The following is a 19,085-nucleotide window of genomic DNA, read 5'->3' as shown; positions in this document are numbered from 1 at the left end:
TGGCAGCTCTGACCTTCCTTCTCCCACCCCAGACCAAGCAGGATTGAGCCTTCCTGGGATGCATAGAACAAAGACTAACCCCTCCTCAGACAGGCGGACCCACGGTGAATCCAGAAGGGGCTAAGCCGTGCGAGTATATTTTCTTTTCCAGCTCCCAAGGGGAATGAGATTAGAGGGAGGTCAGGAACATCTCGTGAGGACCAGTGTTTGCATACAGAAGCGCTGGGCCAGGAGACCTCTAATGGAATTCTAAAACTCTTTGAGAGGTTTTAGCCAGGATGAAGTCAGGGAAATAAATAAGAACAACAAATAGCTTTAAAGAAATCGAAATGATCACCATTATTTGCAGATGACACAGCTGTAACATCCAAGTGAATCTACGGAAAAGATATTAGTTAGAGCTTACGGAAATGTCCACTAAGCTAGCCCACTGCCTTTCCCAATCAGCAAAATTAATAGTTTTTCTATATAACGGCAAAGTTAGAAAGGTGGGCAAGGTGTAGAGGAGAGAATCCTGGCAAAACAAGTTCACACCAGCGTTCAGGAAATTCAGTAGAAGAGGACTACCGAGAGAAAATCTCCTTTAGCAGATGGCACATGTGCGACGAGCCACGATGACCACTGGAGCGCGGGAGCGGCCGAGGCATCTCTGGAAGATCGATGGGAGAGAACAGGGAGTTAAGAAGCGGACGCCGTGAAGGGGTTTCGGTTACGAAGCAGTGGCACTTCATTCACCAGGAAGGAAACGGGTTTCAACAAACGGAGTTGGGATAACAGTAAAAACAAAACGTCAAACCTGTCATATTGTGCACCAAGAACAGTTCCAGAATAGATGATTAAAAAATTTAAACGATGAAAATGAAATTGTATAACCACGAAAGGGGAAAATCGATATGTATTTTATCACCTTGGAGTAGAGAAGGGCTTCCTAAATTAAATGAAGGCAGAAACTAGAGGAAGGTAGATGTGCTCGGGTAAGCAAATGTAAATGTCTAAACATCAAAACGTTCTAGAGCACTCGTGAGGAATATGACAGAGGATTAAACCTTCACATGTAAAGGACCTTTCAATATTCAATAAGCACAGCTCCAAGTCTCCAATGGCAAAAGGGGCCAAGGACATTTACAGCCATTTCACAAAAAAGAAGTTAAAATGCCAATAACTCTTAAAGTAACTTTAAACTTCACTGATATTCAGAGAGTTGTCAGTTAAAACAAGTTATCGAATTGACAGAGCTTTAAAAATGTGTGTGTTTTGTGATGACAGTGAAAGGAATATTTACACACTCTTGCTGGGTATAAAATTTCTGGAAGACAGAATGTTTAGCATGCTTTGATTCTGGGTAAAGTATATATGAAATTATATGTAGAGGAAGATTAAAAAGATGAATTTCAAATGTTAATAGTGGTTATCTCTAAGTGGGCATTTAAAAAAATCTTTATTTTCTTGGTTTTCTACAATAAAATGATTGCTTTTGTAATCATGCTGAAAAAGCTATTTTTTTTTTAAACAATACATATGTGAGAATATAGTTCAGAAAAGTTTGAGCAATGTGTCAAAGCTGGGAACTCCCCTAGGTACTAAGCCACAGTGACCGGAAGTGTGGTGTGAATTACCCGCCCAGCGGAGCCAAAGAGATGGCCGAGAAGTGGTTCTCAGGGGACATCGAATCTTAACATTGTTGAGGCTGAAAAACCGTCCTTTGGAGGCTTTCCTGCCTTTCTGGAGTGGGCTTTTTTTTTTTTTTTTTTTTTTTCTCCTTGTGCGAGGGGCCGCCTGAACTCCTGGAAATTGGAAAAAACCCAAATATTCAATAATATGAAATTGGCTAAGTAAATGACAGTGCCTTGATTCGGTGGATTTCTACACAGCCGTTCACATCCGTGACGACAATATTTAACGGCATGGAAATTTGTTTATAGTTTGTTTAGTGACAACCAACTTTCAAAACTGAATGCGTATTATAATTTGATATTTGTAAGAAAAAGGTTATTTAAAGACTTGAAGGATATATTTCATTTTATTCTGTTCATTTTTCTGCATTATATATTTTTTATCATGAGCACCTGTTTGTTTTATAAGGGAACACGTAATAGATGTCGTTAACATACAGCTCATATAAAAATGTGAAAAAGGAGAAGAATGGTTTTCAGGTCAGCAAGAATCAGCTCTCAGTGACTGAGCGAATCAGTACTTTCAAGATGGGGTCCGTTAGGAGAGGTTTGGTCAGCGAAAGACAAGAGAGGCAAAATCGTAGCGGGGCCTCCGGGCACCGCCCAGGAGAGAAGCGTCTGACCTCTGCCCCCAGGTGGTGAGGACCACGGCAAAACCATCTGTTTCGTGAGATAGAAGCTTGAGGCCACCCTGGCCAGGTGCCATGGGACATCTGAATCGGCTCGCCAGCTCTCTGGACTAATATGGAATTGGCCCACGTGATCATGGTGGCCAAGAAGTCCCTGGGTCGCTGGGTCACAAGCCAGAGCCCCAGGAGGCCGGTGCTGCAGCCCCGGTCTGAGTCTGAGGCCTGAGGACAGGGAGAAGCGGTGGTGTGAGTTTCAGGCTGAGAGGGGACCCCGTCTCAGCCCGAGCGGCCAGGCGGGGAGGCCTGGATTCTCCCTCCCGCCGCCTGTCATTTCTACCCGGCCCTAGAGGAAGTGGCCCTAGAGGAAGTGGCCCTAGAGGAAGTGGCCCTAGAGGAAGTAGACGGTTTTACTTCCGTTTCAAATGCTAATCTCAGCGCAAACACCCAGAAATAACCTTTAACCAGCTGTCTGGGTCCCCCGTGGCTCAGTCAGGGTGACACACGGAACGAACCCCCACAGGGTTCGTGGGGCATGGCGGAGATTCGAGCACGTTTTTATCCTCAGAGGCACATGTGGGAAGGACTGCAGAACGCGGAGACGCTGGCGCCCGCGGGCTGCTGGCCGCAGGGCTCGGCCTCCCGCAGAGCAGGCCCGGACCGAAGCTTGGAGGACGGAAGGGACGGGTGCCCCTGAGACAGAGGTAGGTGCGTCCCAGAGCCCAGGCCGGTGAGGGGGGCGGTCTAACGGTGGCCTTTCTTTGCGCGAACCGAGTCGAGGTCATTTGCCGAGAGGGGCGGAGGGCTGGAGCACGGCAGGCGACGTGGGCAAGGCCCGCGGTCCTCGGGGGGCGGGGGCCGAGGCTGGGGGTGCAGAGCGAAAGGAACGGTGGTGGCGGACAGAGCCGGCGTGTGCTAGCGGGGCCTACAGGAGGGGGCGCGTCCTGCTGGGAGCCTGTCGCGTGTCCTATTATCTGAGGAGAGACGGGGCTACCTCCCAGGTGCCCCTAATCCAGACAACTGTCTTGGCGGACCTGTCGCGTGGGCCACAAAGGCTGGTAGAGCTAAGTCCCCGCTCCAGGGCCAGCTGGGTAAGAATCCAGACAAGAAGGAGCGTGATCAGCCCTCGGGACGACGTCTCGTTGCAGGAGCCAGAGAATTCCCGGGCAGGTGGCTTTTGAACTGAGTCTTGGGGAATGGACAGAATTTTGGTAGGTAGAAGGTTCCCTCCCAGATGGAGTGCGGAGGGACTGCCTGTCAGGTGCGCGGGTGGGCGCGGTGCCACGCGGAGGGGCGCGGGTCGGCCCGCAGGGTCAGCCGGCCGTGGTGAGCAGCTACTAGGTTTTTAGAGGCAGCTTGTGAAATGATCAGGGTGGTGTTCTAGAAAGATTAATTTGGCATGATTTATGGAAAGAAGAGGAAGGGGGTGCCTGGGAATAGGGAGAAGCCCCCAGTGACACAGCCTTCTTGGCTAATGAGTGGCAAAACAATGGGATTAAACAATCCTTGTGATTATGCATTTAAACTTCTAATTTTAAATCCAGCACCCTAATGAAGCATAAATTATTTTGCGATTCAAATGTATTCGGGCCTGAAGCTCCCTCTCTGTTGGTGGTGACAGGGGTGGAGGGTGGAGGGGAAGTAACCGCAAATCAACAATCAGAATCACCTGTAGCTTCTTCCAGAGAGTTCCGAAGGCATGCAGCCGCTCTCCAGGCACCTCACTTTCCAAATCGTGCTCCCGCTTGCCATCAGGACCGATGTCTGCTTCCTCTGGGAGGCTGAGATTTTGGCTGTGGCTTGTGTTCCTGAGCCGTGGCTGGTCCCTCGTTCAGCAACCTCGGCCCTCTCTGCATCTTCAGCCTGCAAGGGGCAGCTGGCCAGAGCATGGCAGGGCCCAGCCGGGGCGCAGCGTGGAGGGTTCCGTGGCCTCTCTGTTTAGAGTCAATTTGAAGCTTAGCATCTCCAAGGAGAATCTCCAGTCACCAAACAAAGTTACCTAGGACACCTTACAACCAAGGAGGGCGGGAGAATCTCGTGGGTGGTTCGGACGGCCCCAAAGGGGAAGTTGGGAAGAGTCGGAAGTGGGAACACAGAAAGAAGGGGTTCTGGTTTCACGCAGACATTGGTGGGGCCACGAGGCCGACCGGCCGCGCTCAGTGGTCATCCCATTGCCTCCTCTGTTCTACCAGCTTCCCAGCGGGCCGGGGGAGGACCGCGTGCCTGGGAGGGAGCGTTCTTTCTCCTGGTTCACAGCCAGATGGCCTTACGGGGACCTGGGCCACCCGTCGATGGAGATAACTCTCCCTGAGTGAGAGTCTGTCACCCCTGAGCTTGGGACCACCCAAGGCTGCAGGTCAGGGCAAAAGGGGGAGTTATCACATTCGATGGCCTGCTCAGTGCTCCTCTGTTCCCAGGACTATAAGCAGAGACAGTGAAAGCGCATAATCCCTCCTCCCTAGGCTTTGTAATGTGGTTGACAAGGCAACTCGACAACGAGCCATAAATCTAGGGAGTGTTTTCTGCACAGCCTGTCAAAGGCAAGGGTGGGCACACACCGCGGGGCGGGGGGGGGGGGGGAGACGGAGCCACGCAGGCATCAGACGGGGGGCATGCCAGGCTGTCGGAACGGCAGGTGCAAAGGCCCAGTAAAGGACAAGCCGGGCGCGTCTGGGGGACACAGCCAGCGTGCCACCGGGCTGGAGGGCAGTGAGACCATGGAGAGAAGGCTGAGTCTCGGCGGGGCTGCTGGTCATCGCAAGGACGGTGGCCGTCCTTGGGCCCCCTGCTCCCCCAGCCGGGTTCGGGAAAGCTGCCTTACAGTGCCAGAGGGCGACAGCTTTAGGGGAAGGACAAGTCTGTCGCCTTTGGACCGAGTGCATTTCAGACCAGGGCGGTTGGAGGAAGACTGGTGAGTCGGGGCGGCTGGTTCCTGGCTGCCTGGCGCTGGGCTCCGTCTTTGGACTGGCCAGGAGGGGCCCAGAGGCGGAGACCCCCGGGGTGCAGGGGGTCAGGCCCAGGGCCCCCAGCCGGCGAGCGGGGTGAGGCTTCCTTCGGGATGCTGAGGAATCTGCTCGCCTCTCCTCCGCGCATCCCCGGGCGGGACGAGGACCCGCCGTGGAGAGAGGCGTGGCAGGGATGACCTCCCGCCGCCGGCCGCCCACAGAACTGCCCACGGGGCCTTCTCTCTGCTGCGGCTCCCGGGAAAAGGCGGCCGAGCAGCAGGGGACAGGAGCAGCCGGATGTCAGTCCTTCTAACCCCAGCTGCATAACGGTTGGCGAATGGCCGCCAGGTCGCCAGGTCGCAGCCGCATGCAGGACCCTCGGAAGCGGGGCCTGGGACCAGAGGCTCCGGAGATGGCGCCAGGGCACCCACAGGCGCCCGTCCGTGAGGGAGGACCGGGGTTCGTGCCGGAACTGCGAGGATCTACCTTCAGCGGCCTTTCTCGTGCGTGGGGACGTGAGCAGCGCTGGCCGCGGCCAGGACTCGGGGGGGGGGTGGCCCCCTGTGTGTACAGTGCAACTACCAGGACCCTGAGATGGGGGCGTGGCCCCGGGGACAGTGGAATCACGCGGGGACCCTCCGAAGGCGTCTTCAGAGTTCAGCAATTCAGAGAATGTCCCCGGTCGGGTCTCGCCATCCCACCTGCCCTTGGTCAGCTTCTGTGAAGGCGGAAGTGATTGATGGGACAGGCAGCCCCTGCTGGGGTGTCCCAGGAGACCCCCCCGCGGAGGCCACGGCCCTGTGGTGTGTGACTTTCACTCCTCACTCGGCCTTCTGGGTGCTGGGCCACTTTTGGGACTTTCTCCAGCAGAAGCAAATGAAGCAAGCAACAAAGCTATGCATGACAGGGTATTCAAGGTGTCGCGACTGGCCGAGGCCCAGACGGCCAGCCGGCCAGCTGGTGCTAATACCGCTTTGAGGTGCGGAACCCCATGCCCACAGTGGGGGTTCACCTGGCTCTGTCTTCAGGAAAGAATATGACCTCGTTTGCCAGGGGCACAGCCAGCAGCCGCCTCCAGTCATCGGTGGCTTCACGGGTCCCTTTTTAAGCCAAGGTCATGCCCGTCGTGGGCAGCGCTGGGCCAGCGATGGTCACCCAGCGGAAGAAGTGGCCAGTCGAGGCCCAGACGAAGCGCACGAGCAGGACATGGAGGCCGTAGGTGCCCTGCCCTGCGCCCGTCAGACAGGTGAGGGCCGGGCTGGCACAGTGGCAGTGTGCACGGTTGGCCGAGACCTGACTTTGCACAGGCTCCGCCCCCGGCCACGCCCTGGGCCGCAGCCCGTCTGGCCCTCAGCTCACACTTCATCGCAAGGTGGGTGGATGCCCGTGCCCCGCACAAAATAGGTCCACGGGAACGGCTTATGTACCGAGAGTCTCTTCTCACGCCCGGTCACCCTTCCCTCCGTCTTCTACCTGGACTTGTCCGCCTCCCAGACGTCCCACAGTCCCAAGGGAGCGACGTCTCTGTGGTGGACACTTTCCGTGAGCATAAGCAGAATGGGTGAGGAGCAGGGATACGTCGGGTCGTGGAGACCCCCAAGCAGCCTAAAAACGGCCCTTCTGTGGATATTTGTACAGCGCTTACCAGAGGAGAACAGCTTATTTTCTAGTAGTGAACGAGGTACTTATTCATGAAGGGGCACGGTGCCAACTTTACGGTTAGCACACGAGATTCCCGGTGCGTCCTGGACGTGACCGGGCCACGCTCCGGCGGCTCCGACGCAGAGCAGTGCCCGCGAACCTCCACTTGAGGGCACTGTGACCCCAGCCTTGTTTCCACGTCCCCTTCAGCTGGGCCCCGGGGCAGTGCCCGGCTGGTCCACGTCTCCGTCACACTCTCAACGTGCTCCTCGAGGAACCAGGGACGCTGCCATCCTCATCGAGGATGAGGCCTTGAGCCAAGCGACAGACATGTCTGCTGGCCCTGTGCAGAGAGAGAGGCCTCTGTCCTCGGTCGCTGCGAGGGTGGGCGCCCATCTCCGGAGGTGTGGCGAGCCCTCTGGGGCCGCCCCCAAGCGTGGGGGCCGAGCCCGGTTTGATCGGGTGTTGGTGGGAGAGAGGCTGGGTCTACGTCCTCCACAGAGCCGAGGGTCTGGGCGGGGTCTGGGGTGCTGGCCCGTGGACTGCTGGCCAGGAAGCCAGGCCCCGGGGAGCAGGCATCCTGTGTGGTCTGGCGCTCATCTGAGCGTGAGTCTGACGGCCTGACCCTTCTTCCCCTCCCCCGGGCAGGTGAAGGGGCGGGGACAGGTGTCCCCAAGGCCGCCCTGTCCGGCGTTCGGAGGGGGCCCGGGGCAGGCGCTGCAGGTGCTCGCAGAGCCCTGGCAGTGCTGAAGTCCCCCCCGCCCCGCACCGCCACGCTCCGGGGTGGCACAAAGCCCCAGCCGCCCCGTGTTCCGTCGGCTCATCACCGTAAGCAGCATTTCATCCTGGCAGTGCAGTAATCCCCCTGTACCCCAAGTACCTATTGTGCACGATTCACAGTCGGCGGATGCCGCGGGGAACATGAAAAGGCACTCTGCGCCCGGCAGAAATAATTTGCAAGACCAACTCGGGGCAGAGTGTTCTCGAAGGAACTCCAGCGGTCCCACAGCCGCGCGTGGGCCAGGCGGGCTCCCCTTAGGAGGACTGGGTAACACAAAGGCCCTGGCTGGGCGCCTTGTAATTTGCTCCAACGAGTTCCAAAGTACTCACAGTCTCAATGACGTGACGAGAAATGCTACCGGCACAGCACGTGGGCTTTGTGCTTGAGATAAATACGCACACAAAAGCTAAGTGAGGGTGTTTTGGACGTCTCGTTGGAGAGGATGTGATTAAATTTACCGTAGAGAATGCTTTGAAGTCCGCGGCCGTTTTATATAAAGGTACGGGTCCCCATCGGCTGATCTGTCAGTTGTAGAATTCTCGAAAATCAGGGAAGTTGCCGAGGCAGGATCCGTCTCCACCTGGAGAGGAGCCCGACTTGCAGGCGGAGGCTGCCATCCCGCTCTGAGCACCAGCTCAGTGGGCATGTCGCGTGGGCCCGGTGACGGCGGGGAGCCCAGCCGCCGTGTGCACCGGCTGGTGCCAGCTTTGCTCAGGTGTCGTCCTGCTGGACGGCCACACGATGAGATCCCCCACCCACCAAGTCCCACAAACGCTGGCGCCTGGCGGGAGGGTGCCACGTCTCAGCGGGTGCCTGCGCCGGAGGTGGCCGGCGCGGTGTCCCAGCCGGCATCCAGGTGTTGCAAGTGGTGGCTCCGCAAACTCGCCGTGGGTGCAGGGGCTGCCCGGGGTCTGGGGCCACCGGTGTCTGCCTGTCCCACACCAGGGGCCTCGGAGTGGGGCCCTCGCCTCGAACCCCGGCCCCCTGGCTGGCCCCCGCTTCCGACCTTGTCGAGGGCGAGCCTTGCCCTCCATTTCCACATCATCCTGGTCACGTTTCTGCCGACCAGACCTGAGGCGTTCCTGCTCTGCCTCTGATGTTCCCGCTTTCCTGGGGGTCCTGGGGGTCCTGGAGGCCTGGGGGCTGCTGGGGCGGGAGAAGGTGGGCACCGCTACGTGGGTGCCGGGGTCCTGGGCTCAGGGGCGAGACGACACGGAGGACAGGAGCAGGTCCACCCAGACCGTGGGCTGGCAGCCGGGCGGGGCGGGGGCCGCGGGGGCTCGTCTGCGAGAGGAGCTCGCAGCTGGACACCCCATCGTAGGCCTTGGAGTGGGAGCAGCGGCCGAGCCCGGCCTGCAGGGGACAGCGGCTGTGGGCTGGGGGGCAGGGGACGGCGGCTGTGGGCTGGGGGGCAGGGGACGGCGGCTGTGGGCTGGGGGGCAGGGGACGGCGGCTGTGGGCTGGGGGGCAGGGGACGGCGGCTGTGGGCTGGGGGGCCGGGGACGGCGGCTGTGGGCTGGGGGGCCGGGGACGGCGGCTGTGGGCTGGGGGGCAGGGGACGGCGGCTGTGGGCTGGGGGGCCGGGGACGGCGGCTGTGGGCTGGGGGGCCGGCGGGTGTTTCCGGCCTGAGCGCTGGGTCCCCCTTTCTCATTTCTTCTCTTCTAGACTCCGCCCCGCGGGCCTGCCAGGCGCTGACGCCCTCAGCCGCGGGGCCGTCGCTCAGCGGAGCGGGCCGTGCCGGTGCCCGCGGCACCGTTCCTCACGGACTCGCTCCCTTGTTTACCGCCCCCTCAGACTCACCCGGGATTCCACGGGAGCCCCTCAGGCCGCGTGGAGATGAGGCCGTGGCACAGAAGCTGGAGTCGAAGCGGACAGCGGGGCGGAGGGGCCGCGGGTCCGCCTCGCTGTGTCTGACGCTCGGGGCGCGGTCGGGGCCGCGTTCAGTCCGGCGGGTCGTCGCACGGAGCGTCGCGTGGCCCCGGCCCTGGGCTCCGTGGCGCTTCCCTTCCCCGTCATGTGCACCCGTTATTAATCCGTGCTGGGACGGGCCGCCAGAGCGGCGCCAGCGCCGAGGGCCCGCCGCCTCCCGAGGACGCAGAGGCCGCCGACCGCCCCAGGGCCCGGGGGACGCTGGCGCGGCCCCGTCGGTGGCGTTGAGGACACACGTCGCCCCGTCCTTCGAGGCGAGGCAGCCTCTGGCCAGGCGGGGCCCCGGCCCTGAGGCTGCCCTGCGGAGCACCCCGCGCCGGCTGCGAGCACCGGCCGCGCCTTCCCCGTGGATCCTGCATCCTGCGGCTCTCGGGGCGAAACCCTGGGCACGCGGGTGCCACTGGCCGCGCGTGTGTTTGGGGGCGTGAAGGACTCTGCCCTGTGGCATTCCGGGTGCCTTCTCAAGGGCGTGTCAGTTGTTTGGGAGGCCTGGCTACGGTCCACTTGTCAGAAGTGACCATGGCGACGGTCGCGGGCTGCAGGCTAAGGGTCCACAGGCCCCTCATCTCTGGACGCGTCTGCCCTCGGGGCCATGGGAGGCAGAGCTGAAGGGCCCTCGTGGGGTCCGCCCGGTCTCCATGCACGAGGAAGCGCTCATGGCTCCCTGGGGGCCCCGGGACGGGCTCCCCAGCACAGATGCTCGGTGTCCCCGCCCCCCAAGCCCCACGTGCGGTCTCTCGGAGCCGGGAGCCGCCTGTGACTCTGGGCCAGCCTGCACGTGGGGCACGGGTTCCGGGTTCTGACGGGGGCGCGTCCGGCTGGTGACCGTCCACGGTGTTCCCAGGGGCCCTTCCTGCCCCCGCCCGGGCAGCTGGGCCGTGGGGGTCTGCGTCAGCCCTTCCTGCCGCAGCTGGGGCCGCCCTGCCCCCCCCCCAGGGGCGGGAAGCGGATGTTTTCCTGGCGTGCCGGCCGCTCGGGGTAGACAATCAACACGACGCGGCCGCCCAGGCGCCCTGCACACCTGCCGGCTCGCCCCCCCCCCCCCCCCCCCCCCCCCCCCCCCCCCCCCCCCCCCCCCCCCCCCCCCCGCCTGCTCTGGTCCTGTGACCCCGGGCAGGGCCGGGGCGGCAGGTTCCGGGGCCCTGGGCGTCGGCCATCAGCCCACTGAGGAAGGAGGGGCTGTGTGCGTGCGTGTGAATGTGAATGCTTAGTGCGTGTGTGTTTGTGTACCTGTGTCTGTGTGTGATACGTTATCTGTGTATCTGTTTACCTGTCTGCGCGTGGTGTGTTTGTGGGTCGCGTGGGTTCGTGTGTGTAGTATGCTTATGCGTACGTCTGTGTGTGGCTGCCCTGGCCCAAGGTCGCTCAGCTGGTTTGTGAATTTGGGCCCGTGCCCCCGCCTTCATCACAGCGCTGCGGGGTCCTCTCGTGAGGGTGCAGAGCCCCCCACAGCACGTGCTCCGCTGGGTGGGGGGGTGGGGCGGGGCTGCAGGTGGCGGCAGTCATCAGACGGCCAGCGGTGTGGACAGAGAGCCTGGTGCCGGGCACTGCGCCCGGTCACTGCTCGTGGCCAGACACAGGCTGCCGTGGGGAAGGGGAGGCCAGGCCTGCCTTCTGGGAGGCGGGGTCCTTTGGTCTGAGAGGGCCAGTCGCCGGAAGGCTGCTGCGGGGTGCGGCTTCCCGCTCTGCTCGGCTATGCCAGCCCTGGGGACCACTGGTGGCCGTGGGCACAGAGGACCCGACCCGCTGGGGCTCCCGGGGAGAGCCTGGGATCCGCCGTGGTCCGCGGAGCGGGCGACCGTGCGTCTTTCTCTGGCATGACTGACGGCTGCCAGATGGGGACCCGCAAATCCCCGATCTGATTCGTGCACCCGAGCTTAGGCCCTTCCTCTGACGATGTCCTCACCACGGCGGAGAAGTGGGCTACTCGCTGTCTTCCCCCAAGTCACCTTCCACAGTCGCAAAAAATTTAAATCTCTCTCCTTTGCCTCTTACCTTTCTAGTCTTTGCTTTCTCATTAAGCCTTTCTTACTTCTCCACGTAGGCTCTCTCTCCTCCACCCTTCCCCCACTTCCGCGTGGTAGTCTGCACGCGGCCATTGGCCCGCACACTGGGAATGGAGAGGCGATCCCGTCGGACCCCGATGTGCCGAGCCGTGCGGCCCTCGCCCTGGCTCCCCGTCCTCAGAGTCTGAGATTGACCTAATTCATTTTAAACGTCTTTTTTTTTTTTTTTTTTTTTTTAGCTCTAGCAACCAAATTACTGAGTCAGTTCAAGGACGACAGCATTTTATTCCATTATGTAAAATACATTAATAGAGCAAAGAATTAATTCATTAAAAGGTGTGCAAGGCAATATATAGTAGATACGGGTTAACAAAAAGACTAGTGAGCTGGTGATAGACTGAAGTCACTCACCAGTTGTCCAATCGCAGTATTTTCTGTCAAATTTTAAATTTGGCAACGGGCACCGATGAGCGGAAGCATCCGACTGAAAAAGATCGTGCAGTGTGTGAAGAGTGTCCAAACTTCACGTAGAGCAAGAAACAATGACAAGCTCCAGAGACGGTCGCTGGGGACGGCCACCTTGGTGTGCGGCCCGGCCGAGGTCTGAGAGCATCCGGAGGCCGAGGGGCGCACGGCGCCAGACCGCGCCTCCTTCAGGCAGGCGGCGGATGGCGCGTCTTCTCCCCGTAGACCCGGACCGGCTCCATCCCGAGACCCGCTCGCGGACGGCTCCTGGCAGCGGCCTTACTTTCTCTTCTTCTCCTTCTTCCCTTCCTTCCCCTTCTTTTTCCCTTTATCCTTTTCCTTCCCCGCGTTCCCTCCCATGAGTGCCAAGGCGCGCTTTTTACCCATGGGGGTTTTGGCGTACCAGTCCTGAAAACAAAACAGATCATTAGGAAAACATCGAAATGCTGTGAACTCACTGGAACACTCCTAGAAATGAGGACGAGCTCGCTAGGAAGGAAGGGGCAAGCGGCCATTAAACTCGGGGCAGTTAATGTATGTTTAGTGCAAATTCTTTCTCATCTGCATTTTTGCACTGTTTACAACCTCTGCTCAACCAGTTAACAGCTTTAGAGAACCACAGGCCAGATCTAACCAACGACCCTGCCCAGCTAAGTCACCCATCTTTCCGGGGGTCACGCTCTATATCCTGAGGGGCGGGTTTCTTGGCAACGCGAATGTGACCCCTTGGTGCACGTAGGGCCGTGAGGAGCCGGGCTGGTGGCCACGAGTGCCCCAGGAAGGGCCAGACACACCCTCGGAGGGAGGCTGAGGGAGACATGGCGGAAATAGTGAAGCCAAAATACCAACAAAGTGCTTAGTGATTGCAGCTGGCCCCGCGACGGAGTTTTCCTCGACTTTTTCGCATTTCTCTTGAAGCCTGAGAATCACTTTGGTTTGTGAACGTTTTGCTAGCAATGGCTCATTGAATGGCCACGCCACACCTTACGCATCCGTTCTCCTAGCAACGACATAGGGGTCATTTCCAGTGTTTTGTTATCATGAACGATGTCGAAATTCACAAGTTTTACACGTCTCCTTAAGAGCAAACTTCTCTAGGGCACGTGGTGGAAAGAGAATTCCTGGGCTCGCTGGCCGTGAGCATGTTCAGGTTTACTCATTACTTCCAAATGGCTCTCTGAGATGGCTGTGAGTAGGAAACTCGGCCTTGGTCTTAAAATCTACTTATTTCCTCCCGTCTCTCGGGTGCTAGTTTAGCTGGGTGCAATGTCTAGGTAGACAGTCATTTCTGCTCGGCACTTTGCAGCTATGACCTCACTGTCTTCCGGCACCTACTGCGGTCAGGGAGAGAAGTCTGATTTCCTAATTGTGGTTTGTTTGCGAATCATCCGGTATCTTTTAAGACTGGCTTGCGGGCTTGTCCTCGGGCACACGATCGTGTATGTAGATGTGGATTTATTTTTATTTGTTCTGCTCGTCTCGGAGCGTGTGTTTAACCTGAGAATTCATGCCTTTCATTCAGGAAAATTCTCAGCCAGTGTTTCTTCAGATTACTGTTCCTCTGATGTTTCTTCTTTCCTTCTAGAACTTCTCTTAGCTGGACGTGAATGTCTTTAAAGGTTCCCAATTGCAGTTTATAGATTTTATCCGTGCTGCCTCCTGGGGGGGCTTCCCCAGCCCACCATCCAGCCCCAAATCAGCTCTTCGACCACATCCAGTGTTGCGTTCACACGTCTCTTATTTTTTTTTTTGCCATTTTATGTTTATTACTATATTTTAAATTTCTAAACTCTTTTTGTGATTTTTCCCTATAATCATCTCTTCTTGTTCTATTTCTGCCTGTGGTTTCAAAACTTTGATAGTTACGCCTTCGTTTATTGTTTTGAACATCGTCATTACACTAATTTCAACACTTTTGACGGACCATACTTAGCACTAGAGTTCCTAAAACACTGGGAATTTTGATTTTCAGATTCGCGTCGAGTAGGAGGCTTTGTTTTGGTCTGTCTGTCTGTCTGTCTCTCGTTGTTCCTCCCTCCCTAAGCACTACTGCAGTTGCGTCTGCACGGGCCTCTGAACCCAAACCCAGAACGCGGGATGATTATGACGCGTTGGGAAGCGAAGGCCCCTTGCCGACCCTGGATGCCGGGGGCTCCGTCGCCGGAGCGGCCCCGCCTGCCCCGACCCGACCTCGCTTTGGTTCCCCCTCGTTTCCCTCCCCCTCGCGGGCCGGGCTGTCCCCGCGTCTCAGAGTCGTCGTCGTTCCTGCTGCTTGGGGTCTCCTCGTCCTGCCTTCAGCTCCGGCTCTGTTTCCGGCGTGGGCTGAGGCGGCCAAGTAATTTAGGCGATGAACGTTTGATTGATTGAGACCCGGCACAGAATGTGGTTCATAAAGTTGGCTTTTGGCTCCGGAGTCAGGTTTGAATGTCGGCTCTGCTCCTTCCTGGCCGTGGGACCTGGAACGAGTCACTCTGCCCCTGGTTTTCTTTTCTTTCTTTTCTTTCCTGCTATGGGAAAGTCCCTCAAACCTAGTGGCTTAATGCGAAACATTCGTTACCCTACATTCCCATAGGTCGGAAGTGACAGCATGGGTCTCACTGGGCTGCACTCAGGGCTTGCAGGTGGTGGTCCCCTCCGCAGCCTCTGGGGGGGGGGTCGGTCCCCCCCGCAGCCTCTGGGGGGATCTGTCCCCTCCGCAGCCTCTGGGGGGGTCTGTCCCCTCCGCAGCCTCTGGGGGGGTCTGTCCCCCCGCAGCCTCTGGGGGAGTCTTTCCCCTCCGGCTTCGCAGTTCCCCGAGGCCACCTGCTTCCCTGGCTTGCGGCCCCGCGTCTGCCCCCGAGCCGCGACCTCGGGCCCCCCACGTCCTTCTCGCGCTGCTCTCTCTCCGGCTCCTCCTTCCGGTCCCCTCTGCCGCGTCTTACGATTACACTGGACTCGCGAGGATGACCCGGGACGGGCTTCCTTTTTTAAGGTCAACTCACTAGCAGCCTGCATTCCCTTAACCGTGTACCTGACATTCTCGCCGGTGTCCGGGACGGGGGTGTAGACATCTTTGGGGGGGGGGCGTTATTCTGCCCACCACGCCTCTAACTCAGTTTCCTCGTTTGTAAACTAGGGGACCGTGAGGCCTAAATGCGTCAGTGGGGCGTTGGGCACACCGGCAGTCAGGACATATTCGCTGCTCTCCCCATCATGTCCAGGGTGCGGTGTGTGGAGAAGCTGTAAGACCTCGGTCCGACACGTCAGAGCGCAGTCGGGGAAGACTCAGGGCAAAAACGACCGGCCTGATTAGAGGCAGCTGCAGCCACAGTGGCGCATGGCTCAGGGGTGCGACAGGCCCATCCTGTCCACATCGGATCAGTGACTGTGCCACCGCACGAGTTTACTGAACGTGTAGCAGGGGCCGGGTGCTGCGCCCCGCCCTGGAGCTGCGGCGGGAAGCAGAGGTGTACTGGGGAACGGGGGTGACATGGGGCTGGTGGTAAACAACTGAGCGTCCCTAAAAAACGAATACAGTGATCAAAGATGCCAAGGACGCACGCGAGAAGCCTACGCATTGTCACCCCGGCGTACACAATGGCAGCACTCCTTCTCCCGAAGCGTGTGATCGGTTACGGTCCCTGGACCTCAAGCACCTGTCACAGGCTGAAAACCTGCGAGAGATATTCCGGAACGTTCGAAGTCCGGCTAAGAGAAAGCATAGGTTTTAACACTCTAACCCTTGCCCCTCAAAATGGGGAGCGATATTATTATTTTAGAAAGGAGGAAAACATTTGGGATTTCAGAAAAAAATATGATCTATCACTTGTACAGGATAAACATTTGCAACTAACACTAGCAAGTTTTCAGCAGTCGACAAAAATATTAATTCAAATGCTTGGCAAACCTCGGCTTGGAGCTGGAAATGATTTTTCTGTTTAGCCGGTGCAGGGGTCAGCGACCTTCGGTGACGAGTCCCCTCTGGCCCGCGGCCCGTTCGCGCATGTGGAGTTTCCTGGCGCCCGGCCGCGCCCGTCACTTACGCACTGCGCATGGACGCTTTCGTGCGTTTGGGGGGTCAGTGTGGCGACTGCTGGCCACCGTTCCTTGCATCTCGATCAGCAAAGCAGGAGAGAAACATGATGGAGGGAAATTTCCCCAGTGTCGAGCAGGCTTCCCGAGAGCCGAGGCCTGAATGAGGATTCCGACTCTCTTCCTGGAGGCTGCATAGCCCTAGCTGCATGGGTATGGCCTCCTCCCTCGTCTTCCCTGGGCGGCCAAAGAAGGTACGTTTCGGTCCGGAGAGAGAACGCAACTGCGTGCGTTTTGATTAAAGGGTTCCCAGGGGTGTCCGCTGGCCTGGGCGTCCGGTCAGAGCGTGGACGCGGGCCCTGCTCGGATAAAGACCCGAGTCTCCGTGACTTGTTCCCCTATAAAAGACGAGCTGGGAAGAGGGGATTCTCAAAATCCTCTCCGGATCTAAACAATTCTCTGAACCTCGCAGAACGTGTTCAGAAATGCGAAAACTCAAAACCTGGCGTGCTCGCCCGTGACTTCCTGTCGCAGAAGCGCTGATGTCACCGCAGACCATGGCAAAGATGGGGCAAAAATGGGTCAAAAGCAGCACCGGCTGGACACGGCTACGCCCCTTAGGGAACGGTCATCTCCAGGCAAAGCTTGTTACGCTGGGCGAACCAGGAGGTGAAAACGGTGAGAACCAACTGTGTGTGTGCGCGTGTATGAGAGAGAGAGAGAGAATCCAGTGTTTCTGAAGCTGTTACTCAACACTACAATCTGGCTGTTATTTCTAAGGTCAAGGACCATGATTTTCCTAAAATCTGGAAGACGCGTGCTTCGTGATCCAGAGCTTTGGCGTTTCTGACCTTCAGTGCACAGGGTGGAGTCCAGGGCGCCCGAGGCCGCCGCCTCTCGCCCGCCCCGCCGCGGCCGCTCGCCCGCTTACCTTGAACGTCTCCTCCTCCTCCCGGTACACCGGGCTCATGCTGCTGAGCGCTGGGATGAACTCGAGGGCGACCAGCGGCCTGTGCGTCTGCTGCCGGACCCTGCGCTCGGTGAGCACGCCTCGCACCACCTCGACGATGTGTCCCTGCGTGAAGCCGTCGGTGACCTTCGCCAGGCAACTCACGTTCAGGGCATTCGTCACGACCCCGCCGTGGCGCTGAATGATCTGCTTCCACAGAACTGTCGGATCGAGACGGCGGGAAAGGCACAGGGCGCGAGGGTCACCGCTGGGAAGCCAGCGCTGCCCCGGGTCCCGGCAAGAGGTCGCGAGTCACCGGGAGGGGCATGTGCGGACGCCCGCTCCGAGCTGCCTGCCGTCCGGATGGGCAGAAGCCGCGGAACGAAATGCTTCCCCGAGCGGGCTTTCACCGCGAGACGCACGTGCGAAGCCCCCCGTCTGCAGACCCCCGCGTCCCTCGCGAATGGCAGGGGGAGGGCTACGCCGCGGCCAGCCCCGTTTCAATGAGACGCCTCCGACAATGCCCCGAACTGGGGCTTCGCTCGGGGGTATACGGGATACTGCTGATCAGAATGTTTTCCAGAGTTTGGGTAAACAAGATTATGACTTTTCTTAAAATTCGTTGCTGACATTATTTTTATGTGCCAAATCTAGTTTCCATTAGCTGCCGCCGGTTCGGCTCCCTCTGGGCGACAGACGCCGTGGTAGCCATTGTGTTAATTAACCGGCTCGGCCCTGACCCTCCCCCCCAACGACCGTGGACACGCGTGGCCGGGCTGATCCGCCGGGTCCCCCGCTGCTCTGTGGGTCTGCGGGGCCTGCAGGGAGGTTTCACTTAGAACGCGAGGACGTCGGAGACGAATCGGCCGGAGACCGGGACAGAGAGCGAGGCTGGCCGTCCTCCCCGCGTTGGACGCACTGGACCCCAGGACGGCCTCTGTGGCTTTCGCAGGCCGAGGCGCCTTCTCCACCCGTAACTAGCTGCTGTGGGGACTGGGGGGCTGCGCGAGTCGCAGCCCGGGGGCGCACTGAGGCGAGGGCCCCACGGCCGGCCCGGGGGCCACCGTCGGGCCGCCCAGGCCTGAGGCCGGCAGTGTGTGCCGACGCCACAAAAGCACAGGGAGCTCGCGGCCCGCGGCGCCTGCTGCCGGGGCCCGGGAGCCGGGGGGCCGACAGCGGCGGAGGGGGCGCGAGGGCGGCGGGGGGCCCGAGGGTGGTGCGGGGGGTGTGGGGGCGGCAGGGGGCGTGTCACGGGGGGGGGCGGCGGGGCGGGGGTGGGGGGTGGGGGTGGGTGTGGGGGTGCGTCCCGGCCGAGCGCTGCATTCCGCATCCTCTCTTGGACGCAGAATAGCTCAGCTCTTCGGACGGATCTGCACCCTCCTTCCCTTCTTGGACTGAAAGGCGTCCGGGGTTCAGGTCCCTTCCTCTCCGGATCGGTTCCGTCCTGGCTAGTGCCCGAGATGCTATAGCATCTTAAAGTTTGTTTTTATTTGGGATTTTGCGCAAGAGGTGAATAATATGATTTGGACGCGCTTTTGGCCTCTGAAGCCTAGAATTCCGGAAAAATCGGAAGGCGCGGACCTGACTCATCGGCGCAGACACCGGGTCCCGGGCGGGGGCCTGTGATGAATTGGGTCATTAGCGGAACAGACCCCGGGGAAGAGAGGCAAGAGGAGGGCGCATCAGGAGAGAGGCGCGAAGGAAGCCCCAAGCGGTTTCTGGGGGCCAGACGAGGCATTAATCAACCTCGGGTGGATTTTCTTTGCAGACGTTTTGAAGGAAACGGCTTGATCTGGGGGAAGAAGGTAGATATTGAATTATCTCTGGTAAACCCGAAGGGCCGCGTTTCCTCGGGCCGACGTGCCCCTCGCTTCCCGGCCCGGCCGGCCGGTCGCCTGAGCCGCCCCGAGGACCGCGGGGCGTGGGGCCGTGGTGGCCCCCGGCCCCTTTGGCGCTCGGCTGCCGGCAGATGGATGGCCGAGCCCAGGCCTGACCTGCGGCTCTGCGGCCCGTGCTTTGCGGCCCGGAAGAGGCCATTTTTGATCACTGCAAAGACAG

At 59.3% G+C, this 19,085-nt stretch overlaps 1 protein-coding gene across 2 annotated transcripts in view; it reads right to left on the bottom strand.

The window, feature by feature from the left end:
* Positions 1-11,863: 11,863 nt before the first annotated feature.
* IQCA1 (IQ motif containing with AAA domain 1) overlaps positions 11,864-19,085 on the bottom strand; it is a 110,141-nt gene continuing 102,919 nt past the window's right edge. The window contains exons 18-19 of one of the 2 annotated variants that reach the window (XM_036236691.1): positions 17,010-17,248; positions 11,864-12,475 (exon numbers count right to left, since the gene is read on the bottom strand). In XM_036236691.1, the coding sequence (XP_036092584.1) occupies positions 12,347-12,475; positions 17,010-17,248 (368 nt within the window). In that variant the 3' untranslated portion in view covers positions 11,864-12,346. The remainder of the gene's footprint in view (positions 12,476-17,009; positions 17,249-19,085) is intronic. The other variant, XM_036236692.1, reaches the window with a different exon arrangement.

This window comes from Rousettus aegyptiacus, unplaced genomic scaffold, assembly GCF_014176215.1.
Source record: "Rousettus aegyptiacus isolate mRouAeg1 unplaced genomic scaffold, mRouAeg1.p scaffold_m13_p_2, whole genome shotgun sequence".
NCBI classification, from domain to species: domain Eukaryota; kingdom Metazoa; phylum Chordata; class Mammalia; order Chiroptera; family Pteropodidae; genus Rousettus; species Rousettus aegyptiacus.
Note: the sequence above shows the minus strand (reverse complement) of the source record. Positions and strands in the feature narration are given on the sequence as shown.